This window comes from Ambystoma mexicanum, chromosome 11 (genome assembly GCF_040938575.1).
Source record: "Ambystoma mexicanum isolate Mex_15411 chromosome 11, UKY_AmexF1_1, whole genome shotgun sequence".
In the NCBI taxonomy this organism is placed as follows: domain Eukaryota; kingdom Metazoa; phylum Chordata; class Amphibia; order Caudata; family Ambystomatidae; genus Ambystoma; species Ambystoma mexicanum.
In genome coordinates, this window is record NC_090934.1 from 20519078 (window position 1) to 20537448 (window position 18371).

Consider the following 18371-nt stretch of genomic DNA (forward strand, 5'->3'; position numbering starts at 1 on the left):
GCACAGTGTGCCTTCACAGTATGAGGATGTTGCCATGTTACATGGTGTGCCTTCACAGGATGAGCATGCTGCCACGTTACACAGTGTGCCTTCCCAGTATGAGGATGCTGCCATGTTACACAGTGTGCCTTCACAGTATGAGGATGCTGCCATGTTACACAGTGTGCCTTCACGGTATGAGGATGCTGCCATGTTACACTGTGTGCCTTCACAGTATGAGGATGTTGCCATGTTACATGGTGTGCCTTCACAGGATGAGCATGCTGCCACGTTACACAGTGTGCCTTCACAGTATGAGGATGCTGCCATGTTACACAGTGTGCCTTCAGAGTATAAGGATGCTGCCATGTTACACAGTGTGCCTTCACAGTATGAGGATGCTGCCATGTTACACTGTGTGCCTTCACAGTATGAGGATGTTGCCATGTTACACGGTGTGCCTTCACAGCGTGAGGATGCTGGCATGTTACACAGTGTGCCTTCACAATATGAGGATGCTGCCATGTTACACTGTGTGCCTTCACAGTATGAGGATGCCTCCATGTTACACAGTGTGCCTTCACAGTATGAGGATGCTGACATGTTACACTGTGTGCCTTCACAGTATGAGGATGTTGCCATGTTACATGGTGTGCCTTCACAGGATGAGCATGCTGCCACGTTACACAGTGTGCCTTCACAGTATGAGGATGCTACCATGTTACACAGTGTGCCTTCACAGTATAAGGATGCTGCCATGTTACACAGTGTGCCTTCACAGTATGAGGATGCTGCCATGTTACACTGTGTGCCTTCACAGTATGAGGATGTTGCCATGTTACACGGTGTGCCTTCACAGCGTGAGGATGCTGCCATGTTACACAGTGTGCCTTCAAGGTATGAGGATGCTGCCATGTTACACAAGGTGCCTTCACAGTATGAGGATGCTGCCATGTTACACAGTGTGCCTTCACAGTATGAGGATGCTGCCATGTTACACTGTGTGCCTTCACAGTATGAGGATGCTGCCATGTTACACTGTGGGCCTTCACAGTATGCGGATGCTGCCATGTTACACAGTGTGCCTTCACAGTATATGGATGCTGCCATGTTACACAGTGTGCTTTCAAAATATAAGGATGCTGCCATGTTACACAGTGTGCCTTCACAGTATGATGATGCTGCCATGTTACACGCTGTGCCTTCCCAGTATGAGGATGCTGCCATGTTACACAAGGTGCCTTCACAGTATGATGATGCTGCATGTTACACAGTGTGCCTTCACAGTATATGGATGCTGCCATATTGCACAGTGTGCCTTCACAGTATGATGATGCTGCCATGTTACACAGTGTCCCTTCACAGTATATGGATGCTGCCATATTGCATAGTGTGCCTTCACAGTATGAGGATGTTGCCATGTTACACAGTGTGCCTTCACAGTATGAGGATGCTGCCATGTTACACTGTGTGCCTTCACAGTATGAGGATGCTGCCATATTGCACAGTGTGCCTTCACAGTATGAGGATGCTGCCATATTGCACAGTGTGCCTTCACAGTATAAGGATGCTGCCACGTTACACAGTGTGCCTTCACAGTATGAGGATGCTGCCATGTTACACAGTGTGCCTTCACAGTATAAGGATGCTGCCATGTTACACAGTGTGCCTTCACAGTATGAGGATGCTGCCATATTGCACAGTGTGCCTTCACAGTATGAGGATGCTGCCATATTGCACAGTGTGCCTTCACAGTATAAGGATGCTGCCATGTTACACAGTGTGCTTTCAAAGTATAAGGATGCTGCCATGTTACATGGTGTGCCTTCACAGGATGAGGATGCTGCCATGTTACACAGTGTGCCTTCACAGCATGAGGATGCTGCCATGTTACACTGTGTGCCTTCACAGCATGAGGATGCTGCCATGTTACACAGTGTGCCTTCACAGTATAAGGATGCTGCCATGTTACACAGTGTGCTTTCAAAGTATAAGGATGCTGCCATGTTACACAGTGTGCCTTCACAGTATGAGGATGCTGCCATATTGCACAGTGTGCCTTCACAGTATGAGGATGCTGCCATATTGCACAGTGTGCCTTCACAGTATAAGGATGCTGCCATGTTACACAGTGTGCTTTCAAAGTATAAGGATGCTGCCATGTTACATGGCGTGCCTTCACAGTATAAGGATGCTGCCATGTTACACTGTGTGCCTTCACATCATGAGGATGCTGCCATGTTGCACGGTGTGCCTTCACAGGATGAGCATGCTGCCACGTTACACAGTGTGCCTTCCCAGTATGAGGATGCTGCCATGTTACACAGTGTGCCTTCACAGTATGAGGATGCTGCCATGTTACACAGTGTGCCTTCACAGTATGAGGATGCTGCCATGTTACACTGTGTGCCTTCACAGTATGAGGATGTTGCCATGTTACATGGTGTGCCTTCACAGGATGAGCATGCTGCCACGTTACACAGTGTGCCTTCACAGTATGAGGATGCTGCCATGTTACGCAGTGTGCCTTCACAGTATAAGGATGCTGCCATGTTACACAGTGTGCCTTCACAGTATGAGGATGCTGCCATGTTACACTGTGTGCCTTCACAGTATGAGGATGTTGCCATGTTACACGGTGTGCCTTCACAGCATGAGGATGCTGCCATGTTACACAGTGTGCCTTCACAGTATGAGGATGCTGCCATGTTACACAGTGTGCCTTCACAGTATGAGGATGCTGCCATGTTACACTGTGTGCCTTCCCAGTATAAGGATGCTGCCATGTTACACTGTGTGCCTTCACAGCATGAGGATGCTGCCATGTTACACAGTGTGCCTTCCCAGTATGAGGATGCTGGCATGTTACACAGTGTGCCTTCACAGTATGAGGATGCTGCCATGTTACACTGTGTGCCTTCACAGTATGAGGATGCCTCCATGTTACACAGTGTGCCTTCCCAGTATGAGGATGCTGCCATGTTACACAGTGTGCCTTCACAGTATGAGGATGCTGTCATGTTACACTGTGTGCCTTCACAGTATGCGGATGCTGCCATGTTACACAGTGTGCCTTCACAGTATATGGATGCTGCCATGTTACACAGTGTGCTTTCAAAATATAAGGATGCTGCCATGTTACACAGTGTGCCTTCACAGTATGATGATGCTGCCATGTTACACGCTGTGCCTTCCCAGTATGAGGATGCTGCCATGTTACACAAGGTGCCTTCACAGTATGATGATGCTGCATGTTACACAGTGTGCCTTCACAGTATATGGATGCTGCCATATTGCACAGTGTGCCTTCACAGTATGATGATGCTGCCATGTTACACAGTGTGCCTTCACAGTATATGGATGCTGCCATATTGCATAGTGTGCCTTCACAGTATGAGGATGTTGCCATGTTACACAGTGTGCCTTCACAGTATGAGGATGCTGCCATGTTACACTGTGTGCCTTCACAGTATGAGGATGCTGCCATATTGCACAGTGTGCCTTCACAGTATGAGGATGCTGCCATGTTACACTGTGTGCCTTCACAGTATGAGGATGTTGCCATGTTACACAGTGTGCCTTCACAGTATGAGGATGCTGCCATGTTACACTGTGTGCCTTCACAGTATAAGGATGCTGCCATGTTACACAGTATGCCTTCACAGTATGAGGATGCTGCCATATTGCACTGTGTGCCTTCACAGTATGAGGATGCTGCCATATTGCACAGTGTGCCTTCACAGTATATGGATGCTGCCATGTTACACAGTGTGCTTTCAAAGTATAAGGATGCTGCCATGTTACACAGTGTGCCTTCACAGTATGATGATGCTGCCATGTTACACGCTGTGCCTTCCCAGTATGAGGATGCTGCCATTTTACACAAGGTGCCTTCACAGTATGATGATGCTGCCATGTTACACAGTGTGCCTTCACAGTATAAGGATGCTGCCATGTTACACAAGGTGCCTTCACAGTATATGGATGCTGCCATATTGCACAGTGTGCCTTCACAGTATGAGGATGCTGCCATGTTACACTGTGTGCCTTCACAGTATGAGGATGATGCCATGTTACACTGTGTGCTTTCAAAGTATAAGGATGCTGCCATGTTGCACAGTGTGCCTTCACAGTATGAGGATGCTGCCATATTGCACAGTGTGCCTTCACAGTATATGGATGCTGCCATGTTACACAGTGTGCTTTCAAAGTATAAGGATGCTGCTATGTTACACAGTGTGCCTTCACAGTATGAGTATGCTGCCATATTGCACAGTGTGCCTTCACAGTATAAGGATGCTGCCATGTTACACTGTGTGCCTTCACAGTATATGGATGCTGCCATGTTACACAGTGTGCTTTCAAAGTATAAGGATGCTGCCATGTTACACAGTGTGCCTTCACAGTATGATGATGCTGCCATGTTACACGCTGTGCCTTCCCAGTATGAGGATGCTGCCATGTTACACAAGGTGCCTTCACAGTATGATGATGCTGCCATGTTACACAGTGTGACTTCACAGTATAAGGATGCTGCCATGTTACACAAGGTGCCTTCCCAGTATGATGATGCTGCCATGTTACACAGTGTGCCTTCACAGTATATGGATGCTGCCATATTGCACAGTGTGCCTTCACAGTATGAGGATGCTGCCATATTGCACAGTGTGCCTTCACAGTATGAGGATGCTGCCATATTGCACAGTGTGCCTTCACAGGATGAGGATGCTGCCATGTTACACTATGTGCCTTCACAGTATGAGGATGCTGCCATATTGCACAGTGTGCCTTCACAGTATGAGGATGCTGCCATATTGCACAGTGTGCCTTCACAGGATGAGGATGCTGCCATGTTACACTGTGTGCTGCTTATAGTATAGTTATAGCTGCACAGAGGGATGGGCCAAAGGGACTAAGGGCAGAACTGTCTAAAGACCTGGTAGAGCAGTCACCCAGGCTGAAACTTTCAATGGGCATACACTGGAAATTTGAGGGCGTCATGGAGAGCTCACCCTCAGGAGGATACTTTGGGGCCGTATGTCAGGAATGGCACTCTGTCAAGAGTGGCACAGGGTACCCAAGTAGGGTTTGGGTGGCTGTGCTGAGGTAAGGTAGCAGATAAGCACACACAGCAGGAAGTTCAACAAGAAAGAAGAGTAGGAAACAGTAGCTGTGAGCCAAAAGGGGCAAAAGATACAAAGGTACAAACAAACTGGATTTCCTCTTGGGATGTATGCTGAAATGGGAAAGAGTGTTCCACGAACCTTAGGAAACTCCAGCCTTCTGCACAGATTGCTATAACAGAGGCCCACGCTGTATGCTCATGGCTGGGAACAACAGCAGTGGGTGTTTGTAACACTGAAAACGCGACAAAGGAAGGGGCAGAGGTTGCCTGCCGGAAACCAACAGGCAAGCTCTGTACAAAGGGATTACATAAGACACATGAGAAGACAAGAACAGAAATATCCAGCGAAAAGGAAGTCAATGGGCAATCTAGCAGAAGGAAATGAAGGAAAGGCAGTTAGACTGAAATAGATAACCTAAGGTGGAGTACAGAAGACTCAAGGAAGAGAACAATGGAGCAGCAGTCAGGAAAACAGAAGGCTGCAAAGTAGGAAGCAGGTCTGCAGTCAAGAGTGGCACTAGGTGCAGGCAAACTGTATTGGACTGCGGAGGACTGTAGTAGGCTGAAAGGCAGGGAGTCCAGAAGAACAGGACAGAGAGAGATTAGTAGTGGGCGACAGACAGAGAGCCCAAAAGAATAGGGCCGCTAGGTAGGGAGCCCAGAGGAGCAGGGCTGTAGGCAGAGAAGAGGTGCAGGCTGCAAGGTAGGGAGCCCAGGGAACAAGGGCTTGGAGACAGCAGAAGGTTGCAAGCTGCACGGTAGGGAGCCCAGAGGACAAGGGCTGTAGGCAGCCGGAGTGAGGCAGGCTGCAGGGCAGGGAGCCCAGAGGACAAGGACGGTAGGTAGCCGGAGTGAGGCAGGCTGCAAGGCGGGCTGCAGAGGACTAGGACTGTAGGCAGCCGGAGTGAGGTAGGCTGCAGGGCAGGGAGCCCAGAGGACAGGGACTGTAGGCAGCCGGAGTGAGGCAGGCTGCAGGGCAAGGAGCCCAGAGGAGCAGGGCAGCAAGGAGTGAGCCCAGAGGAGCAGGGCCGCTGACTGTAGAGGGCTGCAGAGGACTGTAATAGGCTGCAAGGCAGGAAGCCCAGAGGACAAGGGCTGTAGGTAGAAGGCAGCAGAGCGTGATCGGCTGCAAGGCAGGGAGCCCGGAAAGGGCACTGGATCAAAACAGGATAATGCAGCAACAGGAACAGCATACAAAGTAGCGGGTCAAGGCAAACAGGAGCGGGGAGATCTCAAGATGCAAGACACTGTGCTCCTGCAGGCAGCTGCTTATATACAGCCCTGCCCTGTTCTGAGGCAGGCTAATTGGCAGCACACCTGAAGACAATCTGCCTCCTCCCTCTCTGGTCCTGAGCAGGTGGAAGCAGCACTGGCCGCTAGGGCTTCTGGGGATTGTGGTCCCAATAACGATGAATGAGAATAGCCAGGAATTGAGGACTGCAGCCAGGTGCATTATGGTAAATGTAGTTAATTGAATAAAATAAGAAAGAACCAAAGTTGAGCAAATGGAAATAAAAGACCAAGGCGTGAAAAGGAGTTGTTCAAGGAGTATTAGGAGGATAAATGAGTACCAAGTAGTCCATGATGGTTGCCAATGCGTGTGCCAGCAGCACGGGCATGACACCGTACAACCAGGGCAAAAGTGTACACTCTGAATCTTGGTGCTTCTTAGGGCTGGAAGCCTGGGTTTGAGCCTGACATGCTCTGAAGATACCCGAGACTGGTTCATCCTGAGTAATAACTTCCAAGCTGGGCATCTACCCATGTAGAGAGTGCCAGCGGGCAGCCAGCAGGGGGCACAGCCCCAATACCCTCCCCCACCTTGAGGAGCAATCACCACACACCTATCACCCAACCTACCTTCACCACAAGAGGCTGCAGGCGGTTCTCTTCGAAAAGCAGGAAATTGAAGGAACCAAAGATGCCATCGTTCAGGTAGTATATGAGTCGCCTCCTGGTGCAATCACTGCCCCCTGCTGGAAAGAGAATTACATTGCCATAAGACAGAGAAAAGCCGAAACAGTCACCACACCAGGGGATCCCCTACTTTGTGCACAGTTAGGGACACATGACCCCAAATCCATGTTACGATTCTTTCAATACTTACTTAACTACAAATTAATTTGAACTACCTAAAACCAACAAAAGATTTTCAAGAGGATCTAAAACGATACAGAGATTCGATCAGGGAGTTGATTGTTCCAAATTAGAAGCAACGTCTCATTTAAGTTACTGAGCCTTTCAGATTTTGAATAAACTTCTTAAAAGAAGATTTTGATGTTCTGGGCCCACATGAAGCCGCTGAAGACAGCCTTTTGTCGTTATTCATTGGTTCCAGTTGCTCAATATTAAAAGTGAAAGTTATCACTGCCGTTCTTCATGGCTTCGCATGTGGAAATTTAGCCGCCTGGGCTTTTTTATGTGACTGGAGGGTATTTTGGAGAAGAAGGTTCTTTCCTTACTCCATTTTCTTCCAATTTATGCATTGTATTAATTACATTTATATAGCGCCCAGACCCGGTGGTATCACAGCGCTTGTACACGAGTTGCGAGAGTTGGCAGTCAAGACAAGTAGACAATGGTAATTCTAAATATACAATAAGTGCGAGACCATGCAAGGTTCCCCAACAAAGGGGTGTGTTTAGGGAACACACTTCGGTGAAGTCCCACCTCATGGTGGGGGCCGGGGGCCACTTCAGGTATGTAGGCAAACATGAATGACAAAACACGTGTGAATGCACATACTGCCAGAGCCTCGCCTTATGGTGGGGGGGGGCTACTTCAGGTAAGCAAGAAAACATGAGTGGCAAGTTAAGTGTGGGATGGCAGAGAGGCAGCGACAGGCATGGCAGGTATGTTACAGGGTTAGCATTAGGCTGAAGGACAGAGGTAAGGAGTGTTACAGACAGGTTACAGGTTGCATATGGCGCAAAGAGCTGCTGAGTAATCGATAAGCAGCGAGATGTTAGAGGGTCAAGCTATGAGGGTTGCAAACAGCACAGGGCTGCAGGCCAATCAAGTATATCGCTGTTTGCTCCAGCGCAATGCTGCAGCACATGTCAGGTATGTTAAGGCAGGTGCATGAGGCATCAGCAGCACAGGGCCGTAGGTCAGACTGGTGAGTTACAGAACAGGTTAAGTTGTGTAGATCGCGCAAGGCTGCAGGACAAAGGATTTGCCAGGCAAGGCTACGAGTAGCGATCAGTCGAGACCGATGAATGTCAAGTAAGATCAATGATAGGGTTGGCTGAATAGTAACTACTAAAGTAAGATCAATGATAGGGTTGCTGACTCGTAATGAGTAAAGTAAGATCAATGCAGGGATGGCTGTCACATAACGACTAAAGTAAGATCAATGATAGGGTTGGCTGACTCGTAACGAGTATAGTAAGATCAATGATAGGGTTGGCTGGCTCATAACGGGTAAAGTAAGATCAATGAAGGGTTGGCTGACTCGTAACGAGTAAAGTAAGATCAATGATAGTGTTGGCTGACTCGCAACGAGTAAAGTAAGATCAATGATAGGGTTGGCTGACTCGCAACGAGTAAAGTAAGATCAATGATAGGGTTGGATGACTCGTAGATAGTAAAGTAAGATCCTTGCAGGGTTGGCTGACTCGTAACGAGTAAAGTAAGATCAATGCAGGGTTGTCTGACTCGCAACGAATAAAGTAAGATCAATGATAGGGTTGGATGACTCGTAGATAGTAAAGTAAGATCAGTGCAGGGTTGGCTGACTTGTAACGACTAAAGTAAGATCAATGATAGGGTTGGCTGACTTGTAACTAGTAAAGGAAGATCAATGTTAGGGTTGGATGACTCGTAGATAGTAAATTAAGATCAATGCAGGGTTTTGCTGACTAGTAACGAGTAAAGTAAGATCAATGATAGGGTTGGCTGACTCGTAGCTAGTAAAGTAAGATCAATGCAGGGTTGGCTGACTCGTAATGAGTAAAGTAAGATCATTGCAGGGTTGGCTGACTCGTAACCAGTATAGTAAGATCAATGATAGGGTTGGCTGACTCGTAACGAGTAAAGTAAGATCAATGCAGGGTTGGCTGACTCGTAAAGAGTAAAGTAAAATCAATGATAGGGTTGGCTGACTCGTAACGAGTAATGTAAGATCAATGTTAGGGTTGGATGACTCGTAGATAGTGAAGTAAGATCAATGCAGGGTTGGCTGACTCATAACGAGTAAAGTAAGATCAATGCAAGGTTGGCTGACTTGTAACGAGTAAAGTCAGATCAATGATAGGGTAGACTGACTCGTAACGAGTAAAGTAAGATCAATGTAGGGTTGGCTGACTCGTAACGGGTAAAGTAAGATCAATGATAGGGTTGGCTGACTCATAATGAATAAAGTAAGATCAATGCAGAGTTGGCTAACTCATAACGAGTAAAGTAAGATCAATGCAGGGTTGGCTGACTCGTAATGAGTAAAGTAAGATCAATGCAGGGTTGGTTGACCAGTAACGAGTAAAGTAAGATGAATGATAGGGTTGGCTGACTCGTAATGAGTAAAGTAAGATCAATGATAGGGTTGTCTGACTCGTAACGAGTAAAGTAAGATCAATGCCGGGTTGGCTGACTCGTAATGAGTAAACTAAGACCAGTAATAGGGCTGGCTGACTCGTAACGGGTAACGTAAAATCAATGCAGGGTTGGCTGACTCGTAACGAGTAAAGTAAGATCAATGATAGGGTTGGCTGACTCGTAACAAGTAAAGTAAAATCAATGATAGGGTTGGCTGACTCGTAACGAGTAAAGTAAGATCAATGATTGTTAGGAAGAATTCTGCAGAATGGCTAATTTCCCTTACCTACTGAGGCCCTCAGCAGCTCTGCTGGATTTCTAGGATTTATTTTTTCACCTGGTAATAGTGTGAGCCTTTTTTCCCACTCTTACATGTGTTTTGGTGTGTGTTTTTAACATGTTTTGTGTTCATGGGTATGGAGTCTCACCAACTCCACCGGCATCATCTTTTTACTGTGTGTTAGACAGCACCCTTAGTGCAGTGACACAGGGTTGTCTTTTAGACTTCCCAACTCGGACTCCATTTTTCTGGGACTGACGTCTCTCTCCCAGAACACATAAAGTTGCCATTAACTTTATTAGCCTCTGTATAACCACAGACCCAATACAAACCATCTTACATGGTGTACTGGAAAGGGTTAATATGTATCCCTTTGTGTCTGTTTCTCTTGGAGCCTTGTTTCACTCCCTTTTCATCAAGACTTGGCTGGTGGCAGTGGTAACTACTCTATTCTTTCTACCGCTGTTATCTTAAATAACCTTGGAATTGTTTTAGGCTATCTTGGTAGCCTCGAACTTAAACCCGCTAGACCATATATGTTTTATCACGGTTCCGACTGGGTTTATTCACCATTTCTTTTTCTAAAAGTGTTTCTCATGTTTTACTCTGCGTGCCAAACCAGGTTTGATTCCTTTGTTCACCGTCTTTTCGTGGTATACACGCATTTCACTGCGGTATTTTTCATCACGTTGTTTTTATTTCGAAAAACAACTCGTTTTTTTTGGCGGGGGGGATAAAAAATTAAATATATGGTTGTGGGTGTAAGGGAATAAAATAAAAAATAAAAACCAAACCCCCCCCCAAAAAGAAACGATGAGTTTTTCGGAAAAAAAACGGCAATGAAAAAACCTGCGATGAAAAATACAGCGGCGAAATAACATAGAACCATTTTCACGTAGAAGCCCTCCTTAGGCACCTCTATGTCTGGGGGGACAGGATGTGAGGGAGGGGTTTAGGACTCCCTGCACAGGGTCTCCTTGGAGACCCATGTTGCACTCTGAAATTATTGGCTGTGGTGACTGTCCCAGCGGGCCTGATTGACAGCCAGGCTGTGTGAATGGGGGAAAACTGCATAAAAAGTAGGGGCCTCATTATGCGGTAGGTGGTAAGGGATTACCGGCACCGGTAAGGGCACCGGTGCCGGTAATCCCTTACCACCCTATTCTGAGGTCCCTTAGCGGGTCCCTTCCTTAACACCTGGTCTGACCAGGTGTTAAGGACGGGACCCGTTAAGGGACTTCACAGCTAATAACGGTACCGCAAATTGCGGTACCGTTATTAGTTCCATCCCCATTCCCATTGAGCCCTGTGGGGGCTCGAATGGGAATGGGGAATGTTCCCGGAATGGGGACTTACCGGGTCCTCCAAGGTTGGAATGACCCGGTAAGTCCATATTTCAGGAACCCGGACCCGGAATGCGGTAAGGGGGTAGCCATGGTGCGAATAGCACCATGGCTTCCTCCTACCGCGTAATGAGGCCCCAGGTCTCTGGGTCTGGAAAGGCAGAGTCGCCACTGGAATGAAAGAACCGACGAGGAGCTGACGGAAGAACCGCCCGGTGAAGCCCTGCTGCAGGTCCGAATCCTCGAACTCCAACGACAGAGAAGATCCTTCAGGAATCTTTTTCCCCTGAGCTGGTGGGACGGTTGTTCAGTTCACCCAAACTGCAAGCCAGGACTCCCTCCTCTGGTCGAATTCACTGTACAGAGCTACAGTGGGCCGGATAGCCAGGAAGGTCGGACCCTGCTTGGGTTTAAGGAGCGCACCTTTTATTCGTTGCTTTGCTCTGCTGCTGTTTTCTTCCCTGGGTAGTGCAGGACCCTCCAGTCTTCCTACTTCGTGTTAGTCCGACAGTCCCTTCAGGAACCATGAGCCTGCAGGAACTACCAGGAACGCCCGCCTCAGCTACAGCTTCTTCATTCTTCTCCATTTAAAGGTACTGTGCAAATCCGGTTGTTCGTTTCGTTCAGCCGCGGTGAAAGTGTGTGAAATCTTTCGCCAATCCGAGGGCTTGTCCTTCTCTACTCTTTAAACTAACTTTTCTGCCAACCAACTTCGTCCGGAACTATTGGCAAAGACTTAACCGCGAACTACCCTGAGCTGTGTGATCTTTTGCAAAAGACTTTTGTCCTATTGACTTTGGCCCTAAGCCTGTTTGATTTGATTCCATCACTGTAGTTCCTCTAGATTGCCCTGCATACTTACCTTTTGGTGCTGTTCAATTTCTGCCCAAACTTTGTCTTTCCCTCCCTTATAAATTTCTGGAGTGCCATTTTGTACCCACGTCATTTGTGAGCTTAACTTGTCTGGAACCTATTGGGAGTGGTGTGATGTACTAAGAGTGTGATTTTTAAACTGCTTTACTTTAGTGAAACGTTATACAAAGATGTGTAAATAAATGTATATTCTTTTACTCAGAAACCTTGAGTCAGTGTTTGTTTGAATCATAGTAATTGCTGTCCTTTGTGTAACTATTTGATACTGCTCACTTGCTCATGAGATAAGTCTGGCTGCTCAGCCATCGCTACTACCTTTACTGTGTAGTACAGGCTTGTACCAAAGGTGAATTTGTACTGTCACTTGTAGTCTTAATTGTGTGTGGTGTTCCCAAAGGGTACTGCATATAATTCTGCCTAACAATGATAGGGTTGGCCGACCCATAACGAGTAAAGTAAGATCAAGGCAGGATTGGCTGACTCGTAACAAGTAAGTGCGCAGCCGGGTAGCATCCTGTCGCAAGGTGCGGTGGGGCAATGCTGGGAGTGTTAACGTGTGAGGATTGGTAGAGGGATGTAATGCTGCACATGCAAACGGGTTGCGGAGAGATCAAACATCAGGGCATGGACAGCCCAAGCGAAGCGCTAGGTTTACATATAGGAAGCGCAAAGGACTAATTTTGCTTACTTAAATGTGCCACAAGAATTAACTATAGGGTGCCAGCTGCCATCCTATCTATAATAATATCTATAACACCAGCAAAGTTATGGTGAGTTTATAAGGCTTGAATAAAAACCTTCCACCTGAATTGTGGAAAAAGAACCTGTCACAGACACTTTTCTGGAGCAAAAGGTTTGCATTTGGGCTAGTTTGCATGCCCACAATGCTTTGCTCATGTGGCTCTCAACTGACAGTGACTTTCCAATGATGCCACTGGGTGGTGCTGTGGCATGTCGGATTTGGCTCAAATTCTTCTTTTACTTTTCTGGTGGGAGGGTTTTTTGCAGCCGTTTTTAAACCCGCCATAACTTTGCTGGCGTTGCCTAAACATGCCCCAATACTCCAATCACAAGGCTGTCAGGAATATACTCTATTGATGATCGCCAATAAGGGTGACACAAGGTGTGCAGTTATCTACAAATCTGTCTTTAGTTGATGACGCTATGTATAAAATTTGACTTTCCGGTAAGACATTACAAGGTTGGAGGTAGCCATGGAGCTATTAGCTCCATGGCTGCCTCCAAAACCCTACCGACTCCGCCCTGGTGAATGGAGCAATTACCGGTCCATTCCAAGGTTGCCGGGACCGGTAATTCCCCATTCATCAGAGCCCTTCCCCATTCCCATTTGAGCCCTCATAGGGCTCAATGGGAATGGGGAAGCCGCTAATAACGGTACCGCAAATTGCGGTACCGTTATTAGCTCCAGAGTCCCTTTGCGGGTCCCGTCCTTAACGCCTGGAAAAACCAGGCGTTAAGGGAGGACCCGTAAAGGGAACTCGTAGTAGGGCGGTAAGGGATTACCGGCACCGGTGCCCTTACCGGTGCCGGTAATCCCTTACCGCCCACCTCGTAATGAGGCCCAAAAAGACAATTTTCTGGAGCAAAAGGCTTGTTTTTGGGCTGATTTGCACACGGCTCTGTCCAGGCGTGAGCTTCCCATGATGGAGTGATGGCTACTGGCACTGTGGCAAGTGTGACTTGTCTCATATGACATAGGGCCTTATTATAACTCCGGTGGTAGCCGTGCCAGTAAAAACGGCAGGCTACTGCTAGAGTTATATATTTTTTCCGGCGTGGAAAAAAAGTAACTCCCCATTCCCATTCGAGTCCCATAGGGGAGGACGGATGCACCAGCACTGTGTGCAACAGTGCCGGTTCATCCTTCAAAGTCGGCGAGCGGGTGCCTTTCGGCCCGCCAGGCCAGGTCACAAAAGCACCCGCACACAGAACTGTGAGTGTGCCGGTCGGGTAACAACAGTGCCGGTAGCTTACCAGCACCGTTGTTACCGGACCGGCATACTCATAATGAGGCCCATAGTCTTCTGCCTTTTTTTTAATAACTTGTTCTCTTGAGCCCACGCCACCCATTCAAACCCACTTCTCAGAGTAAGGGCAACACACTATTCACCTGTCTCTATGACTTCTTTCTTGGCAATGACATTGAGCGCAGCACTGAAGGCAGTTGTGACGTAAAACCGCCCGGGCTCTGCCATAAACTTCACCCGGAGGTCTTCTGGGAAATGAGTGGACAGTGCTGAAGTAATTGCTGCTGCCATCTAGTGGAAAAAGAGGAAAGTGTCAATGAATCCCATCCACCCTCACTGCACTGAGGCGTATCTGCTCAGCAGAAAGTAATATTCCGATGCTAGTGTCCCACTCTCAGCTCTGCCTAACATTCCCAGCTCCTTCTAGCAGCCTGAGCTCAGTCTAACACTCCCAGCTCCTTCTAGCTCTTAGAGCCCAGACTAACAATCCCAGCTTCTTCTACTACTCAGAGCCCAGTCTAACACTCCCAGCTCCTTCTAGCACCCAGAGCCCAGTCTAACATTCCCAGCTCCTGCTAGCACCCAGAGCCCAGTCTACACTCCCAGCTCCTTCTAGCTCTTAGAGCCCAGACTAGCAATCCCAGCTCCGTCTAGCACTCAGAGCCCAGTCTAACACTCCCAGCTCCTTCTAGCACCCAGAGCCCAGTCTAACATTCCTAGCTCCTGCTAGCACCCAGAGCCCAGTCTACACTCCCAGCTCCTACTAGCACTCACAGCCCAGTCTAACACTCCCAGCTCCTTCTAGCACTCAGAGCCCAGTCTAACACACCCAGCTCCTTCTAGCACTCAGAGCCCAGCCTAACATTCCCCGCTCCTTCTAGCTCTCAGACCCCAGTCTAACATTCCCAGCTCCTTCTAGCTCTCAGAGCCCAGTCTAAAATTCCCAGCTCCTTCTAGCTCTCAGAGCCAAGTCTAAAATTCCCAGCTCCTTGTAGCTCCCAGAGGTCTGGCAACCACACCCAGGTCCACCCAACACTCAGAACTCTATCTATCACTCTGAGGTCCATCTAGCACTCAAAGCTCAGTCTAACACTCAAAGCCCAGTCTAACACACCCATCTCCTTCTAGCACTCAGAGCCCAGTCTAACACTCCCAGCTCCTTCTAGCTCCTTCTAGCTCCCAGAGCCCAGTCTAACATTCCCAGCTCCTTCTAGTACTCAAAGCCCAGTCTAACACTCCCAGCTCCATCTAGCTCTCAGAGACAGTCTAACATTCCCAGCTCCATCTAGCTCTCAGATGTCCAGCAAACACTCCTAAATCCACCCAACACTCAGAACTGTGTCTAACACTCTGAGGTCCATCTAACAATCAGAGCCCAGTCTAACATTCTCAGCTCCTGCGAGCACCCAGAGCCCAGTCTAACATTCCCAGCTCCTTCTAGCTCTCAGAGCCCAGTCTAACATTCCTAGCTCCTTCTAGCACTCAGAGCCCAGTCTAACATTCCCAGCTCCTTCTAGCTCCCAGAGGCCAGTCTAACATTCCCAGCTCCCTCTAGCACTCAGAGCCCAGTCTAACATTCCCAGCTCCTTCTAGCACTCAGAGCCAAGTCTAACATTCCCAGCTCCTTCTTGCACTCAAAGACCAGTCGGACATTCCCAGCTCCTTCTAAAACTCAGAGGTCTGGCAACCACCCCCAAGCCCACCCAACACTCAGAACTCTGTCTAACACCCTGAGGTCCATCTAGCACTCAGAGCCCAGTCTAACAGTCCCAGCTCCTTCTAGCTCCCAGAGCCCAGTCTAACATTCCCAGCTCCTTCTAGCACTCAGAGCCAAGTCTAACATTCCCAGCTCCTTCTTGCACTCAAAGACCAGTCTAACATTCCCAGCTCCTTCTAAAACTCAGAGGTCCGGCAACCACCCCCAAGTCCACCCAACACTCAGAACTCTGTCTAACACCCTGAGGTCCATCTAGCACTCAGAGCCCAGTCTACCACTCAGTCTACCACTCCCAGCTCCATTTAGCTCTAAGAGCCCAGACTTCCACACCCAGCTCCTTCTAGCACTCAGAGCACAGTCTAACACACCCAGCTACTTGTAGCACTCAGGGCCCAGTCCAACACACCCATCTCCTTCTAGCACTCAGAGCCCAGTCTAACACTCCCAGCTCCTTGTAGCACTCAGGACCCAGTCTTACATTCCCAGCTCCTTCTAGCTCTCAAAGCCCAGTCTAACATTCCCAGCTCCTTCTAGCACTCAGAGCCCAGTCTAACACTCCCAGCTCCATCTAGCTATCAGAGCCCAGTCTAACATTCCCAGCTCCTTCTAGCTCTCAGATCCCAGTCTAACATTCCCAGCTCCTTCTAGCACTCAGAGCGCAGTCTAACATTCCCAGCTCCTTCTAGCTCTCAGAGCCCAGTCTAACATTCCCAGCTCCTTCTAGCTCTCAGAGCCCAGTCTAACATTCCCAGCTCCTTCTAGCTCTCAGAGCCCAGTCTAACATTGCCAGCTCCTTCTAGCTCCCAGAGCACAGTCTAACATTCCCAGCTCCTTCTAGCTCTCAGAGCCAAGTCTAACATCCCCAGCTCCTTCTAGTTCCCATAAGTCTGGCAACCACACCCAGGTCCACACAACACTCAGAACTCTATCTAACACTCTGAGGTCCATCTAGCACTCAGAGCCCAGTCTAACACTCCCAGCTCCTTCTTGCACTCAGAGCCCAGTCTAACATTCCCAGCTCCTTCTTGCACTCAGAGCCCAGTCTAACATTCCCAGCTCCTTCTAGCACTCAGAGCCCAGTCTAACACACCCAGCTCCCACTCTAACAAATAGAGTCCATGGAGGGGATTGTTGGAATTTCTGGCACCGAAATTCCAACTGTTTTTTGCCGGTGTGGGCCTGATTTACCGCCAGCTCTTTTCTGGGTGATAATCCGGTATCCCCAGTGGCAAATTACAAGTCTGGGAAAAGTGCTGGTCACAGAATTGCTGCCACTTTTACTGGCACTTTTCCCAGACCAGCAAACTTATAATGACCCCCAGAGTCTGGTCTAACACACCCAAGTCCACCCAACAGCCAGCACTCTGTCTAACACACCCAGCTCCACCTAACACTCAGAGGTCATTCTAACACACCCAAGGGCTCCCAGCACCCAGCGCTCGCGTAACACACCCAGCTCCACCTAACACTCAGAGAGTATTCTAACACACCCAAGGGCTCCCAACACCCAGCGCTCCATCTAACACACCCAGCTCCACCTAACACTCAGAGGTCATTCCAACACACCAAAGGGCTCTGAACACCCAGCGCTCCGTCTAACACACCCAGCCCCATTTAACACTCAGAGGTCATTCTAACACACCCAAGGGCTTCCAACACCCAGAGCTATCTCTAACACACCCAGCTCCACCTAACAATCAGAGGTCATTCTAACACACCCAAGTGCACCCAACACCCAGAGTTCCGTCTAACACACCCAGCTCCACCTAACACTCAGAGGTCATTCTAACACACCCATGGGCTCCCAACACCCACAGCTCCATCTAAAAGACCCAGCTCCACCTTACACTCAGAGGTCATTCTAACACACCCATGGGCTCCCAACACCCACAGCTCCATCTAAAAGACCCAGCTCCACCTTACACTCAGAGGTCATTCTAACACAACCAGGGGCTCCCAACACCCAGAGCTCCGTCTAACACACCCAGCTCCACCTTACACTCGGAGGTCATTCTTACACACCCAAGATCTCCCAGCACCCAGAGCTCCCATAACACACCCAGCTCCACCTAACACTCAGAGGTCATTCTAACACACCTAAGGGCTTCCAACACCCAGAGCTCTCTCTAACACACCCAGCTCCACCTAATAATCAGAGGTCATTCTAACACACCCAAGTGCACCCAACACCCAGAGTTCCGTCTAACACACCCAGCTCCACCTAACACTCAGAGGTCATTCTAACACACCCATGGGCTCCCAACACCCACAGCTCCATCTAAAAGACCCAGCTCCACCTTACACTCAGAGGTCATTCTAACACACCCAAGGGCTCCCAACACCCAAAGCTCTGTCTAACACACACAGCTCCACCTAACACTCAGCAGTCATTCTAACACAACCAGGGGCTCCCAAAACCAAGAGCTCCGTCTAACACACCCAGCTCCACCTTACACTCGGAGGTCATTCTTACACACCCAAGAGCTCCCAGCACCCAGAGCTCCCATAACACACCCAGCTCCACCTAACACTC

At 48.7% G+C, this 18371-nt stretch overlaps 1 protein-coding gene across 2 annotated transcripts in view; it reads right to left on the reverse strand.

The window, feature by feature from the left end:
* LOC138503006 (antizyme inhibitor 2-like) overlaps positions 1 to 18371 on the reverse strand; it is a 609069-nt gene that overhangs the window by 47875 nt on the left and 542823 nt on the right. For both annotated transcript variants that reach the window (XM_069622438.1, XM_069622437.1), the window contains exons 7-8: positions 14265 to 14412; positions 6965 to 7080 (exon numbers count right to left, since the gene is read on the reverse strand). In XM_069622438.1, the coding sequence (XP_069478539.1) occupies positions 6965 to 7080; positions 14265 to 14412 (264 nt within the window). The remainder of the gene's footprint in view (positions 1 to 6964; positions 7081 to 14264; positions 14413 to 18371) is intronic.